This window comes from Pyxicephalus adspersus, chromosome 7, assembly GCF_032062135.1.
Source record: "Pyxicephalus adspersus chromosome 7, UCB_Pads_2.0, whole genome shotgun sequence".
NCBI lineage: Eukaryota > Metazoa > Chordata > Amphibia > Anura > Pyxicephalidae > Pyxicephalus > Pyxicephalus adspersus.
This window is the reverse complement of record NC_092864.1, coordinates 3,166,650-3,180,923: the sequence shown is the minus strand read 5'-3', so window position 1 is coordinate 3,180,923 and position 14,274 is coordinate 3,166,650. Positions and strand designations below refer to the sequence as shown.

The following is a 14,274-nucleotide window of genomic DNA, read 5'->3' as shown; positions in this document are numbered from 1 at the left end:
ATGTTTGCATGGGTTTCCTCCGGGTACTCCGGTTTCCTCCCTCATTCCAAAAAAACAAAAACATGCAGTTAGGTTAATTAGCTTCCTCCTAAAATTGAGGTTAGACTATATTAAAGACATGTGACTGAGGGACAGCTAGTGACATGACTATGGACTTTGTAAAGCGCTGCATACTATGTCGGTACTATAAAAATACTGTGTAATGATAATATTAATAATTGCTACTTTCCTCAACCAATGTCATGCCAATGTGATGTTCCAGTCCTAAGTTCCTCTATTTCTGTAAGCCCAGAAGAGGGATCCTTCTTTAGGTCTTCACTGACTACATAATGTAGAGACCTCCGAAAGCTGTCCTTCCCAAAGACACCTCGGCTTATTACCCTCAGCTCTACACCAATGGGGGTCCTCGCTCTGCTGACCATAATGACCGCAGGTGAGTTTGTCATCTTCATAAATGGTGGATGGGTCCTGGCTGGTGGAAGCCTTGGGCGATGGGTTGACTACAGAAGCTAATAAGGTTTAAGGTAAGTCTAAAATTATGTTTTTTCTGGAGTTGGATGAGATCGAAAATAGAAGAAGCTCCTCACTTACCCCCTACCTCCCCTTCTTCCTGGATGTCATATTGATAGAATAACTTTAGAACTTTCTAGTACAATCCAATACTTCAGAACTTTACAAAAACAGGTTATTTGGCTTTCCCTAAAATTGACCTTAGACTGTATTAATGACATATGACTATGGAAGTGACTTTAGATTGTGAGCTCCTTTGAGGGACAGCTAGTCACATGACTATGGACATAGCGCTGCGTAATATGTTGGTGCTATATAAATACTGTTTAGTAATATTAATAATACCCCAATACAAAAAAACTTATTGAAGGATGTTTATTGGAAGAGCAAAACCCAAAGAGTCTTCAACCCCTCTCCCACTAAAGTTTGTCTAGGCATAACATTTTGGTGGTGAACCTTCCAGGTCCATGTTTTGTCAATAGCAGTGATTAATTCTCTACCAGAAAGCTGGACTGACCAAGAGGTTCAGAAGTTTAGCAGGGGCTTAATAGGCAAAGGTACATTCATGGGACAGCATCTCAGTCCTTACGCATTTCGCTCAGTTGAGCTTCTTCAGAGGAAGGTGAGATGTATAGATGTTGCATGTTTGAGTCCTAACCTCATATCACTGACTCCGAAAGCAGTTTCAAGGGTCCTAATACCTTGGACTGCTGAGGCCCTGGGTAGTCATAGCTCTAAACATCTGTTTAATCCACAGGGCATCAAGAACTTAAGGGTGCCACTTCAGATGCACTTGAGATCTTACCTACAAGATGGTATTTGACATAAAAAAAATACCTGGGGTATTGCTTTACAGAACGATAGTGCAACAATCTATACGTCTCATCTCCCTCTGAAGAAGCCCAACTGGGCGAAACGTGTCAGGCCTTTAGTGCTCCACCTTTACTTTTTTGATACACTTACCACCTGTGCTATGTAACATGAATAATGACATGTGAAATTAATATGAGACACTGATATTGCCCCTAATTTTAGCAATTGTATCCCATCCGATTTTCTTCTTATAATATTTTATTATAATTATTTATTTATTATTATATTTTTTATTGTTTGATTTTCATTGTTACTGTTTGGACACCATAATATTCTCTACCAGTGAGAGTTTGGTGAATGTCAGATTTATGGATAAAATGCCCTCCCCCCCCCTTGGGTTTTGAAAAGACTTTACCAAGAGCAACTTTGCAACTAGTTCACTATATAGGCCATTTATATTCATTATTATACAAGGTTATCATATCTGTTACTTTGTTATTCTCATGGGGGATTACACATGGAGGTATTTTTATATTATTTAGAATACACAGAACCCGAGAGAAAAATGTATCAAAGTCCGAAGAATAAATCTATTGTATTTTCCATGAACAGTCTCCTCACCAAACAATCGTTCTGTCCATATTTACATAGCTACACGTTTGTTCTTATGTGTATCTAACGTTTTTTTATTTCTGTTTTGTATAGATTGAGGAATGATTGTTAAAACCTTAGTGTGTTTTTTTTTCTTTTCCTGTGTGCCATTGGGTAGACTTTGCTCACTTCCTGCACTTTACACACAACAGGAAGTGAGAAGAAATCTCGGAGGAAAATTTGTCTTTAAAGATTTTTTCTCCGGAGTGTTTTGTTGAAAACAAAAACAGTTTAGATTCTTCTTTCTGCTTTCTCTTTCATTGGCTACCAATAAACACCTAAAAAAAAAATTCTAACTTAAAAAACTTGAAAATCTTTGGTTGAGATTCAGTAGCACTTTCATCTTTTAAGGCATGTAGCACTAAAAGGTTTCTAATTTTTGCATTGTAACAGGAAAAAGTATAGATTCAGGTAACGTGGGCAGTGATTTTGGTAGCTGTAATTCGGGAATTTCTATTACCATTGATCTAAGGGTCTATAAAAGTTCCAGAGCCACTGAACACCAATAAAGGGGAACATTTTTCCTTCTAATGATCCCCATAGAAGCCCAACACCAAGCTCTTACTCAAGCGCTAGATTTGGTGACGTGATGGGAAAGGTTCAATGTGACATCTTGTGGCTGCTCGTGAGAATGTCTTGTTTATTTTTAATGGAGGATTCTAAGATTGCTGTCTATACATACACGATAGATTAAATAATAAATGAAAAAAAATCCTAAAACAAGAGAATTCCTAATATTTAATCACTAGAATATAGATATCAATAGGATATGAGCAGCACGGTGGCTCAGTGGTTAGCACTCTGGCCTAGCTCTAGGTCCCAGGCTCAAATCCCAGCCGGGCCTCTATCTACATGGAGTTTGCAGGTTCTCCCGGTGTTTGTGTGGGTTTCCTCTGGGTACTCTGGTTTCCTCCCAGATTTCAAGTTAGGTAATTGGCTTCCTCCCATAATTGACCTTAGACTGTAGTATAGACATATGACTATGGTAGGGACATTAGATTGTGAGCCCCTTTGAGGGACACCTAGTCACATGACTATAGACTTTGTACAGTGCTGCGTTATATGTTGGTGTTATATAAATACTGTGCAATAGGCTTAGATAATTGATGACTCTGCTCTTTGTTGGATCGCCATGCATTTTTTTTTACAAACACCGTCTAATAAGAATTCTTTTATTCTAACAACCCCAATAAACACTGGGGCATTCCCATTGGTTAGATGTTGTTAGGGATTGTTCCCAGCCCAATGTTGTCTCTGTTGGTTGGTGGGTGCATGGTGTTAACTTGTTTCATGCACTGATTCCCAACCAGGGCTCCTCCAGAGGTTTCTAGTAGTTTGTTCCTCTCAGGTCAGTATAACTGACACCAATGATCTTTTTGTCTCCCTGTAAGGGTGACGTTATTCCCCCTGACCAGCAATGTAATAGGAATTCTTCCCACTGACCACACTCATAATTTGTGTGCTTTGGATAAAGTAATTAAGGAAGGGGTTCCCTAAGACCAAAAATTATACCAAGGGTTGCCCAATAGTAAAATGGTCAGGAAAGACTGGATTAGCGTATGACCAGGTGCAATAGATTGGGGCAGTTATTCATTTACCCCTGGTATGGATTCATCTGATTTTGACTGCTTTTAATACATCAGCCATTATATGACCACATTTTGTTTGAAATATTCAGCTGAATAATTGGTATGATGTGTAAACAAAAATGAAATAATGGCAGGAAGGGAGTAAGTTACCCATTAACCTTTTATTCTAATTGTATGACAGATCACTCCCAGATGGTGAAATATCTGCGTCAATAATTTGTGACCATGATTCAAGCAATAAAGTCATGTCAGGACCTTGATTTATTATTTCTAATTAAACTACCATGAAGTTATAAAAATGCTATTACACCCGATGATATGCCAATTAAAGTTATACATTAATACGTCACACCTGGTTGTGTCTTGATGCCAGGCTCACATTTAGTTCTATGATTGGGGGTATAGGAAGCTTCTCCGAGCCAATCAGGATTATCCCTTGCCACCAGCATACTGAAAAAGAGAACAGAGGCAGGATCTCATAGAGGTGCCACTGTTCCTCATGATCCAAGGCATGGGGGTGAGTTGGTGACCACACTTTATTGATGAAATGCACTGGAGGAAAAACTCAATAAACTGAGTCATCAGAAAGGGTCACCAAGCATGCTTTGCTGCCAAGTGGGAATTTTTCTCCAGTAGTTAAAGCAGAAGTACCACAACCAAATGAAATGTGCCCCCCCCCCAATAGTAATGAAGGGGGCAAAGTTTAGTAAATACAGTTTTTGCTGTGTATCGGGAGGGATTTTGGACCCTCTGGGTCAGTAGCCCACTTGGCAAAGACATATATGGGGCGCAGAGACACCAGCCTCTGGCTTCACCAGTACGCCCTGGTGATGGACTGGAGGTGGTGCCCTGGTTGTGGTAACAGCTGACTGGTTAGATCCAAAGTGTAGTACAAGAGCAAAAGGTCAGGGCAGGCAGCAATCGGGAATAGTCAAGCAAAGCCAGTGCCAGTATACCAAAGGGTCGGAATTAGGATCAGGGAATGCAGGCAGGAACCTGGAAGCAGAGCCTAAAAGAAATCCTTATTCAGGCAACATTATATCGGGTAAGTCATGTGACTAGCAGGTAACAGAACCCACCACCAGAGGGAGTGCTGGCACAGCTCAGGTGGTGTACACTCTTCTGCCAGCAGATGGAGTGCATCTGCAGAATATTCTAAAAATAGGGCAGCTCTCAGGGAGTCACATGATTCAGAGGAGGCATTGACCAGTGGATAGGTCCTGGGTAGAGATGCTGCTGCTGACAGCAAAGGAGTGCAAGGTGGGGGTACAAAGAAAAGGGCCCAGATTCTCTGTTCCTGTGGGGATCCACCACACCCTGGAGCCCATATTGCTGAATGCCAACAAGCTAGAAAGAAGAGGCTCCAACTTAGTGCACCAGGTTTCATATTTCTGGAAGGATGGGGGTGAATGGTGAAAGCCAGGGTAGGGCAAGAATTTTCATCTTCTAATTTTCAAACCTCTTGAACCGCCTTTTTGTTTTTGTTTCAACACTGAGGGGAGACCTTTTAGGTGTCAGATCCACTTTAGGCGAAACTGCTTGGACACTAGAGATGAGTGGGATTGCCTCTGACATTCTCGGGAAAATTTCCTCGAACTTCCGATGGGTTTGCAAAATTTCAGTGAACTGATTTCGCGGACCCATGGGAAGATCGAGGAAATCATTACAGGAGGAGTATCGTGGCTGCAATGCAATCCTCCTGAGAGCGATCCCTGGGCACTAGAAGTTAAATGAAGGCAAGCCTCAACTAAATAAGGGCAAGCTGTCAGCTCCGCTCCCGTGATTGCTCTTGCAGGTGCCAAAAAATTTAATCTTGACGTCCGAATTTACACAGCCCTTTCTCGCTAACATGTTCGGTAAGCGAAAATGACCCAATTCGCCGCGAGAACGAATTTTAAAATTTCGCTCGCCCATCCCTATTGGTCATCAACCTTATTCAAGACTGTTGGTGGAACCAAAGTTTCCCTCCTGCTTCAATATACTTACCACACTATTGTTACTTCTAGAAACAAACCCCCATTTGAACATATGTACTTGAAATGGCTAACTTGACTTGGTATACTTTCTAATGGACCCTAAGATGGCCAGAATCATTTCACATCATAAAGTGAATGTTTTATTATTGTATGAAAAGAAGAAGAGAAGCTTCAAAAAAATGTGGAAAACCTTCTACCATAGATCAGCTGACTGCAGGTGCAGAATTCTGTTTTTCTCTGACACTTCTTCCTCTGAACAGAGTATGGCCATATCATACAATGTGGTTGTTTTTAGCACTATTGTATTATATAAGGGGGGTGATTGTGTTTTCCTATGCACATGACTATTATAGTTACAGTATATAGGCAATAAGGAGTTGGGAGAGGTTTTTATTGTTTATTACACCAGAGTGGAATCTCAACTAAAATGAATCATTATGTGTGATTTTTCTTCTCCTTTCAGCAAACGATTAGATTGCCAGCAATGAGCACAATACAGTAGGGTCATGATTAGCTCAGAATTCTGCTTCTGCCTCTTCATTACTAAGCCCTGCTATTTAGAGGGTTACAGCAACCTGATATCAATGCTGATTTATGTTCTTGTACTAGCTATATATATATACATACGTCAAGTTAACTGCCAGAAGAACTTTAGTTTCTATTTACAGAAATACATTCATCCAAAAAGCAAAAGAAAAGTGCATAACAAACCCAAAAAATACAAACATGAAATACAGACATGCATGGCCATGGACTGGGGGGTGGTGCTCAAGGCAGGTATATTTGTTTTGGTGCTGGGGTTCTTAATTTTTTATGCCGTTGACCCATACCATGTTTTGTTGTTTTATTTTCTTGTTTAATTATGAATGGATAAGCAGTTCACCCCCTTTTGTTGTGTCCATTCAGTCTGCCAGGTTCTCTCCACGGAAAACTTTTCAGTCTGTGGCTCTCCTGTGGGCTCTGGACGCATAGTCGGAGGAACAAATGCTTTGGAAGGGGAGTGGCCGTGGCAAGTCAGTCTGGCCTATGCTAATATACATGTCTGTGGGGGCTCCCTGATTGCACCACAATGGGTGCTGACCGCGGCTCATTGCTTCGATGGGTGAGTATGTCTTCGTTCCCTCGCCTACATTATTTATGTACATTCATCAGCAAATAAATACGTAGGCTACCACTGCTGTCTATGGGCAATGATTGAACTAAATTTGTTTGACCTGACAATACTGTCATGGGGGTCTTCATACACAGATTTGTGGATGGTTCTTCTAATAGAGACATTCTATATGCTTACTGAATGTCTGGCATGGTGGGAGAAAAGGTGAGATATGAAAGAGAGAGAAAGAGACATTCCCGTGTTAAAATGGTTTTATTGATCAATCAATCACATCCAATCCCTGTACACCTTTGGTAATAAACCACGTCTGGTTCCTTCTGGTTGGCTTTGCTTATCGACAAATAATAAATATAGAAGGTAGGTAGGGAAGGTTTAAGGCCTCCAAGAGAACTCCCCTACGTAGTTGTGCCATGACAACATTTATCAACAGAATGCTAGGGAATTCTCTATTGGCATCAAAGAGAGGAGTTCTTACTCTTCTGCAAATGTTTTGGCTTGACATACCCTTTAGCAATAACACTGAGGTTACCACCACGGTTAGGGTTACTAATGGGGTTAGACCTAAAGCAGGTTCAAGATAGTAAAATAGACTTCCTTAACCTTCTGAAGACCATTCTACTATTAAAAAGCACCAAAACCACCTTTCCTATCAACCTGTAATGGTTCCTATAATGATTAATCCCCAAATATTGCAGAATTAGAATTAAAAAGAATGAAAAAAATCCAAGTTTCACTCATCCTTTATATAACAGGATAATGCTCAATATGAAACTATCTTCTCATGGAGCAATAGATGGGTGTAAGATGCCTTTCAGGGATTTCGAGGAGGTGCCAACAATACCGCCAAATGCATTGAATAATTTTTCCTATTGTTCTCCAAAACCCCTTGGTCGATTTGCATCTTTAAATCATAATCCAAAGATGTGCTCTTGGCAGAGGAAAGGAATAAATTAAATGTTATTTGGACAATAGACGCGGGATCTGCCCACCTCGCAGGCTGACTGTGTCGCCTGAAGGGGGAGAGAAGACAGTTTAATGGTACAAAGTTTTATTGGATAGAAGCTACGTTTTCATTTCATGTCAAAGGGAATCTATTATCAAAAATAAAGGAATGCTATGCTTGGTTTATATTTAGGTTTCTTCTTTAAGTCATTGTTATTTTTATTAAAGAAAAAACAATAAAATGGAAAAATTGAAGATGGAACTAAATTATAATTTATTTTTTAATTATAACTAAAAAATAATTGATTTCTTTGTGTTAATAAATATATATGGTATAACCAAATTGGTTTCACCCTGCTAAGTGGTACCTACATTATGAATGACAGGTCATTGATAGTAATATAATTACAGCCTACAATCATAGAAGACCCAGCCTGCTATGGAAACTCTGAACCACCATTGATGGTCTTCTAGCTACAGATCTATGAGTGCCATTGCTAATTGTTGACACGTCCCTGACATACAGTTCCTTCAAGATTATGAGATCCCCTTCACAAGGAATATCTCCCTGCATCAGAGCCCACCTTTCACATCAGAGAACCCCCTTTGAATCAGAGTCCTCGCGTTACACCTGGACATCAGAATCCTCCTTTACATCAGGCTACAAACTTACATCAGAGCTTCCCCTTTTCACATCAGAGGTCCCAGAGGTCCACATTTACAGGAGGGGAGCCCTTTTCATCAGAGTCCCCTTTTACAAAAGAGTCATTTACATTAAGGAGCCCCATAGACATTGGTTAGTATTATGGACCCTCAGAAACGTCACTGGCCGTTCATTATTGTAAACAGATCCAGCAGTGGAGATCTCCAACTGTCTTCCTTTGCAAGTTTCTAAAAGATGACATAATCTAAAACAGAGCCAGGGCGAGGAAACCAAGATCTCATCTGTTGGCCCAACTGAGACCTCTATACACCCTTTATAAACCACTCACCATCAACAAAAGTCAATGGTCTATCTGTCCAATCCATGGGGCCCATTATCTGGAGATAGTGGAAAGCGTGCTGTAGCTAAATGTCTCCAGGGCCTACCTGCTTCTACAAGTTTGTGATCTGGTATCATGACATGACTGCTTTGCATTATAAAGCAATTTTCCTATATGACACCTAACACTGGAGAAATACAGGCGGAAGAAGAGCCCAATTTATCAAAGCTGTCCAAGGCTGGAGAAGATACATTTTCACCAGTGAAGCTGGGTGATGCAACAAACCTGGAATGGATTTCTTAAAAGTAATTTGCTAGCAAATGTTTTCAATCCATTTCCAGGTTTTCTGGATCACCCAGCTTCACTGATAAAAGTGTATCCTCTCCAGCCTTGGAGAGCTTTAATAAATCAGGCCCGAAATGCAGACACAGCAAGAGTACTCACAATATTCAATACTCGCACGTGTCTGGGGCTCTAAAATCAATTCTTACAGCTTAGGGAAAGAAAGGGTAGATTTATATTTTACAAAATGAATCTTTTTCAGGGATGTATTAAAACATCTTACGTATAAGTGTAATGTATGGGGTTAGGATTTGTAATGATTTAGGAAGTCCATTAATCTAAACATTGTCAATTGATTTGTAATAGGTTGACCAGCAGATTGCATCCTATTGATCTTTTCTTGTCTCCCCACAGGCCGGTCGAAGCGCAGCTTTATACTGTGTATCTAGGCACCAACAAACTGTCTATGGATAGTTCCAACACACCAGTCAACATAGATAATTTCTTTGTTAATATTCAATATAACCACACTGGAGACCTTGGGGACATTGCCTTGGTTAAGCTGGCCAGTCCTGTCACTTATAGTGAATACATCAGGCCCATCTGTCTGCCATCTTCTTCCACTACCTTTCCCTGTGGCATGGAGTGCTGGGTGACTGGCTGGGGGACAACATCCTACCAAGGTAGGTTCAGGAAATCGTAACACTTCTTTGGAAACAATATTAGGTCAACTGTATTTTCCTGCTGATAGTCAATGGCAATTCATGAAAATGATATGAAGAATTTAGATGGAGGCATCCTAGAGGAGCAAAACATTGAAAACTTGAGAACGAAAATGTTACAACTGAAAAAATTGAAATCTTGTAAAAATATAAAAAATAAAAAAAATAAAAATAATTAAAAAACAGCTAATTGCACAGTGGCTCAGAGGTTAGCTCTCTGGCCTTTGCAGAACTAGGTCCCAGCTGCGAATCTCAACACTATCTACACGAAATTTGTAGGTTCTGCCCATGTTTGCATGGGTTTCCTCCGGGTACTCCGGTTTCCTCCCTCATTCCAAAAAAACAAAAACATGCAGTTAGGTTAATTAGCTTCCTCCTAAAATTGAGGTTAGACTATATTAAAGACATGTGACTGAGGGACAGCTAGTGACATGACTATGGACTTCGTAAAGCGCTGCATACTATGTCGGTACTATAAAAATACTGTGTAATGATAATATTAATAATTGCTACTTTCCTCAACCAATGTCATGCCAATGTGATGTTCCAGTCCTAAGTTCCTCTATTTCTGTAAGCCCAGAAGAGGGATCCTTCTTTAGGTCTTCACTGACTACATAATGTAGAGACCTCCCATTGCCTGCCCCTACCTCTTTTCCCCTATATCCATACCCCCCACCCCTCAGTCTGTTCAATCTTTAGTGCATGTGTCATTCAGAATTATGATTTTCTGGTTGTCTATTTACACTAGGGGATTCACCTTTGGACGGGATCCTCCAGAAAGTGATGACTCCACTCATCGATCACAAAACTTGCGATACGATGTATCACCTTAACAGCAATGTAGACAACAATACAGTTATTATTCAAGACGATAAGATATGTTCAGGCTACAGAAATGGGCTGAAGGATGCGTGCCAGGTGAGAGACATTATTAGAGGTTCATCTTGAAGGAGTTTGTAGGACCCTCACCAATTTATTAGTAGAAATAATTTACAATGATCAACCCTATGGTGGTGGGGTATTGTGGGTCAATGTTGTTTAATGCTTTAAGGAACTATGCATACAAAACACCATCTAAAACTTGGTAAAACAACAACTAGCTTACAGAAATTGGTAAAAATTGTATATTTGTTGTTCAATAATCAACATATGGAGCTCTTTACCCATAATTACAGACCAACGCCTATAAGAGATTGTAATTTATATATCATACAAAGCAGAAATTTATCAAAGCAACCTAACATTCCACAAGAACAATCTGAATAATATACAAGAATGATGGACCATGGCTAGAAAGTTCCTTTGTCTGTGGGTAATAATGATTCCACAATCCTCTACTACTGCAGATCTCACTCCAATTGGTGACCATGTTGGCATTGTTTTCCATCTTGTGGAATTTTAAGTTAACATTTAGTTGTTTTTGGTCTGCCAGTGTTGACTGGGAGGAGAAATTTCCAGTCCCAGGAAAAGAAAGTAAGATCCTATTCATTGCATTCATGTACATTGACATAACACATGTTTTCCTTTGTAACCACACATTATAGCATAAACATAGCAGCACAGCAATGCATATCTCATGGCCTGGTGCGCTGGGTGGCCATTCAATTGTAATGCCATTTCAGGTAGACTTTACCAGCATACTGTGGCACAACTCACAGCAATGTATTACTGTGTGCTTTGCTCTCATAAGCCTCACATTTATTGCTTTTTTTTGGGTTGTGAAGCACTGGGCAGTGCTTTCAAATACAGTAATTGGGCTTCCCCAATGGAACGCAATCCAAAGTAGATGGCTGTGCGCTGTGTTTTCAGAAATGCAATGCACAGCCATATTGGGAATCCAACCCAAGAAAACATTTGCCCACGAGGTTCACAGACTTGAAACCAAATAACATTTAAACTCTTCTTTACACTATGTGGGACTAGAAATTTAGGCTTTTTTAAGAAAACTTTATGCGGTTTATTGTTACATCAGTCATTGTATTTGGTCTGTTCAATGCTCTTACAAAATTTCCAGGCATACGCAGAACACCTAGTCCAAGCATGCCGAACCGGTGTCCTCTGGGTCACATATGGCCCTTTAACCACATCATTGCTGTCTTCTTGTTCAGGAATTTAATTGCAGAGAAGCCCAATATTTTCTCAAGCTGATATAGTATTTGTATAAAATTCTGCAGCTAAATTCCCCATGAAAGCTTTTCCTTTCTCTGGTATACGAATAGCATGAGTTGCAATGTTCTAAAAACTCTTTCTGGAATTATACAGACAACATGCAACCCTTTGAAGATGTATTCCACTCAGTTCATCCCAATGTTTAATTTTATTCCACTATGCTTGACCTAGACTGATAGTTGATGATATCAATGTTTTCCAGGGTGACTCAGGTGGACCATTGGTATGTAAAGTTCAAGGCGTCTGGTACCAAGTTGGAATTGTAAGCTGGGGAGAAGACTGTGCAGCCCGCAACCGCCCTGGGGTATATACACTAGTTACAGCCTACCAAGATTGGATAAGCAAATACCTGCAAGTATCATTCAATAACGTGCCGGATATACCTCCCCCGACACTGAACTGTGGAGGAGACTTCATTAACCCAGATGATAATGGAGATGGGGGAAGTGTTTATCAGTCACACCTACACTGGGCCATCTTGGTTATAGCTGCCCTTCTGTTATCGCTTCTATAACCTATTACTCTCATCTTGTCTGTTCTACAACCAACTCACAAATCATGCAAACTAACTTCAAATGAAAAAAAGAATATTGGAACTGATTCATCAATAGCATTCGAAACAAGCCTTTGCCCTCATACAGGGCAACACATTCTGTTACACATACTGTTCCCTAGAGTTATATCTGAATTTTAAGCAGCTTAGACATGGTGCTATCTCCATTCTGCCGATTGGAAGATGAACAAGCAATACTTATATAGGTATATATGTCCTTACTAGTAAGCATGGCCACAGACTGACAACACCAAGCAATCTGCCACAGATTGAAGAGTCAAAATACAAGTCTATCTAATGGAAACCAGTGCTGTCCTGCTACACTGATCCCCAAAAACGGAACAAAAAGTCAACTAGATTTTTATGGATTTCTTTAGTTTTATAAAGCCCAAAACTGCAGGTCTGCATAAGGCACAAGGGCGTTGCAAGAGGAAAAGATATATATTCTATAAATACGGAAAGGGTTCTTCTGTGAAAATGTGAAATAGTCTTCCTTGGGAGCCGGTTCTGGTGATTGAACTGGATGAATGTGTGTGCATTTTATCTAACTATGCAAATATAGAAAAATATTTCACAACAAAACAGAAATCATGAAACTAAAAACAATGTAATGCCATCGTAGTTTGTTGGCTGGCTCTGTTTGCACAGCTGTATTAGTGATATTCAGTTCCACAATACAAGCAATGTCTAGATAACCTTGAAATTAAGCAAAGGACTTACAAAGCTTGAAATTGCAGAAAAAATTAAACTTGCTCAAAGTTTTTTGTTGAGTTTGACCACTATCTCGCCATGCATACTGATTATAATAAATGGCTTTGTTGTCTATCATCATCAACATCTGGGCAATCACATCATTTTCCTAAAACATAAAGACAGCCTTGGAGAGCTTTCATAAATCAGGGCCAATATGTGAATGTGAGTGCCATGGCAGTGCTGTCACATCATTTTATTTACAAAGGGTTATCACTAAAGTTAGAGTTATTGTTTCAGATAAAGTTGGGGTTAGCTATTAGTGAAATGTCCTAAAGTTCACCGAATTTTAGCAAGTCCAAATTATGTCTTGAACTTGAATTTGTCTTAAAGATTACCCAGCTTCTAGAAACTAAAATAATAAGCTCAATTATAAGAAAAGCTTTCATTTATTAAATTTCAGAGTCGTGTTCTTTTGGATGTCTTTTATACTTTGTGGTCATAATACGTAACTGAAAGTTTTTGTGCCTGGAGTGCAGATTTTTTATCATCTGTTTGGGCAATAATCAAATCATTCCGCTCAATAGATATGCAAAGGATGAGAAGGACTCCTGCCAGGTGCGTGCCACCGGGGTATTGTGGTGACAGTTGGGGTCCAACTCAAGCTAAAACTTTATTTTTAGTTGTGGATGAAATGAGGGTGTGTTCAAATGTTTGACATTTGGAGAAGAATGGGCAGTAAATTACTGATTTTATAATATTTCTTGTTCCCAAAATAAAAATAATACCCAATGGGACTGTCTATAGTTATCAGTTAAAAGCCAACACATTTCTGGGATTACAAAATCTTGCTTCTTCAGGGCTTGGATCTGTGGGAACGTATTTGATTTAGCCGGGGTCTTTCTCAAAGGTCAGATTCTAAAAAGATTATCTGTAACTTCCTCTATTGCTTCCAGGAAACATAGTAAAAGGAAATTTCAATAATGGGACCCAGGTTGCAATATTTATATAAAAAAAAAATAAATCAGAAGAGAGACAAACTCTGCCCCAGCAAAAGAAAATATTCAACATATTCATTAACTTTTCCCAATCATATTTGTATTGATAGCTAATCTTTACAATTCCTGTACAATGTAGACTCGGAATACATTCAGTAGGCAGTCAATTATTTTGTGTAATTACAAAAATGTATGGAAATTGGAAAATCCAACAAAATATTTGACACATTCTAAACAGAGAGCAGTAATGCATTTAAAGGCTATTGTTGTGTTCCAGGGTGA

General features: G+C 39.5%; 1 protein-coding gene across 1 annotated transcript; it reads left to right on the top strand.

The window, feature by feature from the left end:
• The first annotated feature begins 349 nt into the window (after window positions 1–349).
• Window positions 350–13,132, top strand: LOC140334852 (serine protease 33-like). The gene is made up of 5 exons (XM_072417118.1): window positions 350–433; window positions 6,446–6,641; window positions 9,275–9,543; window positions 10,331–10,500; window positions 11,954–13,132. Exons 1-5 carry the CDS (start codon window positions 397–399, stop codon window positions 12,263–12,265), a joined length of 984 nt encoding a protein of 327 aa, XP_072273219.1. The 5' UTR covers window positions 350–396; the 3' UTR covers window positions 12,266–13,132.
• The last annotated feature ends 1,142 nt before the right edge of the window (window positions 13,133–14,274 follow it).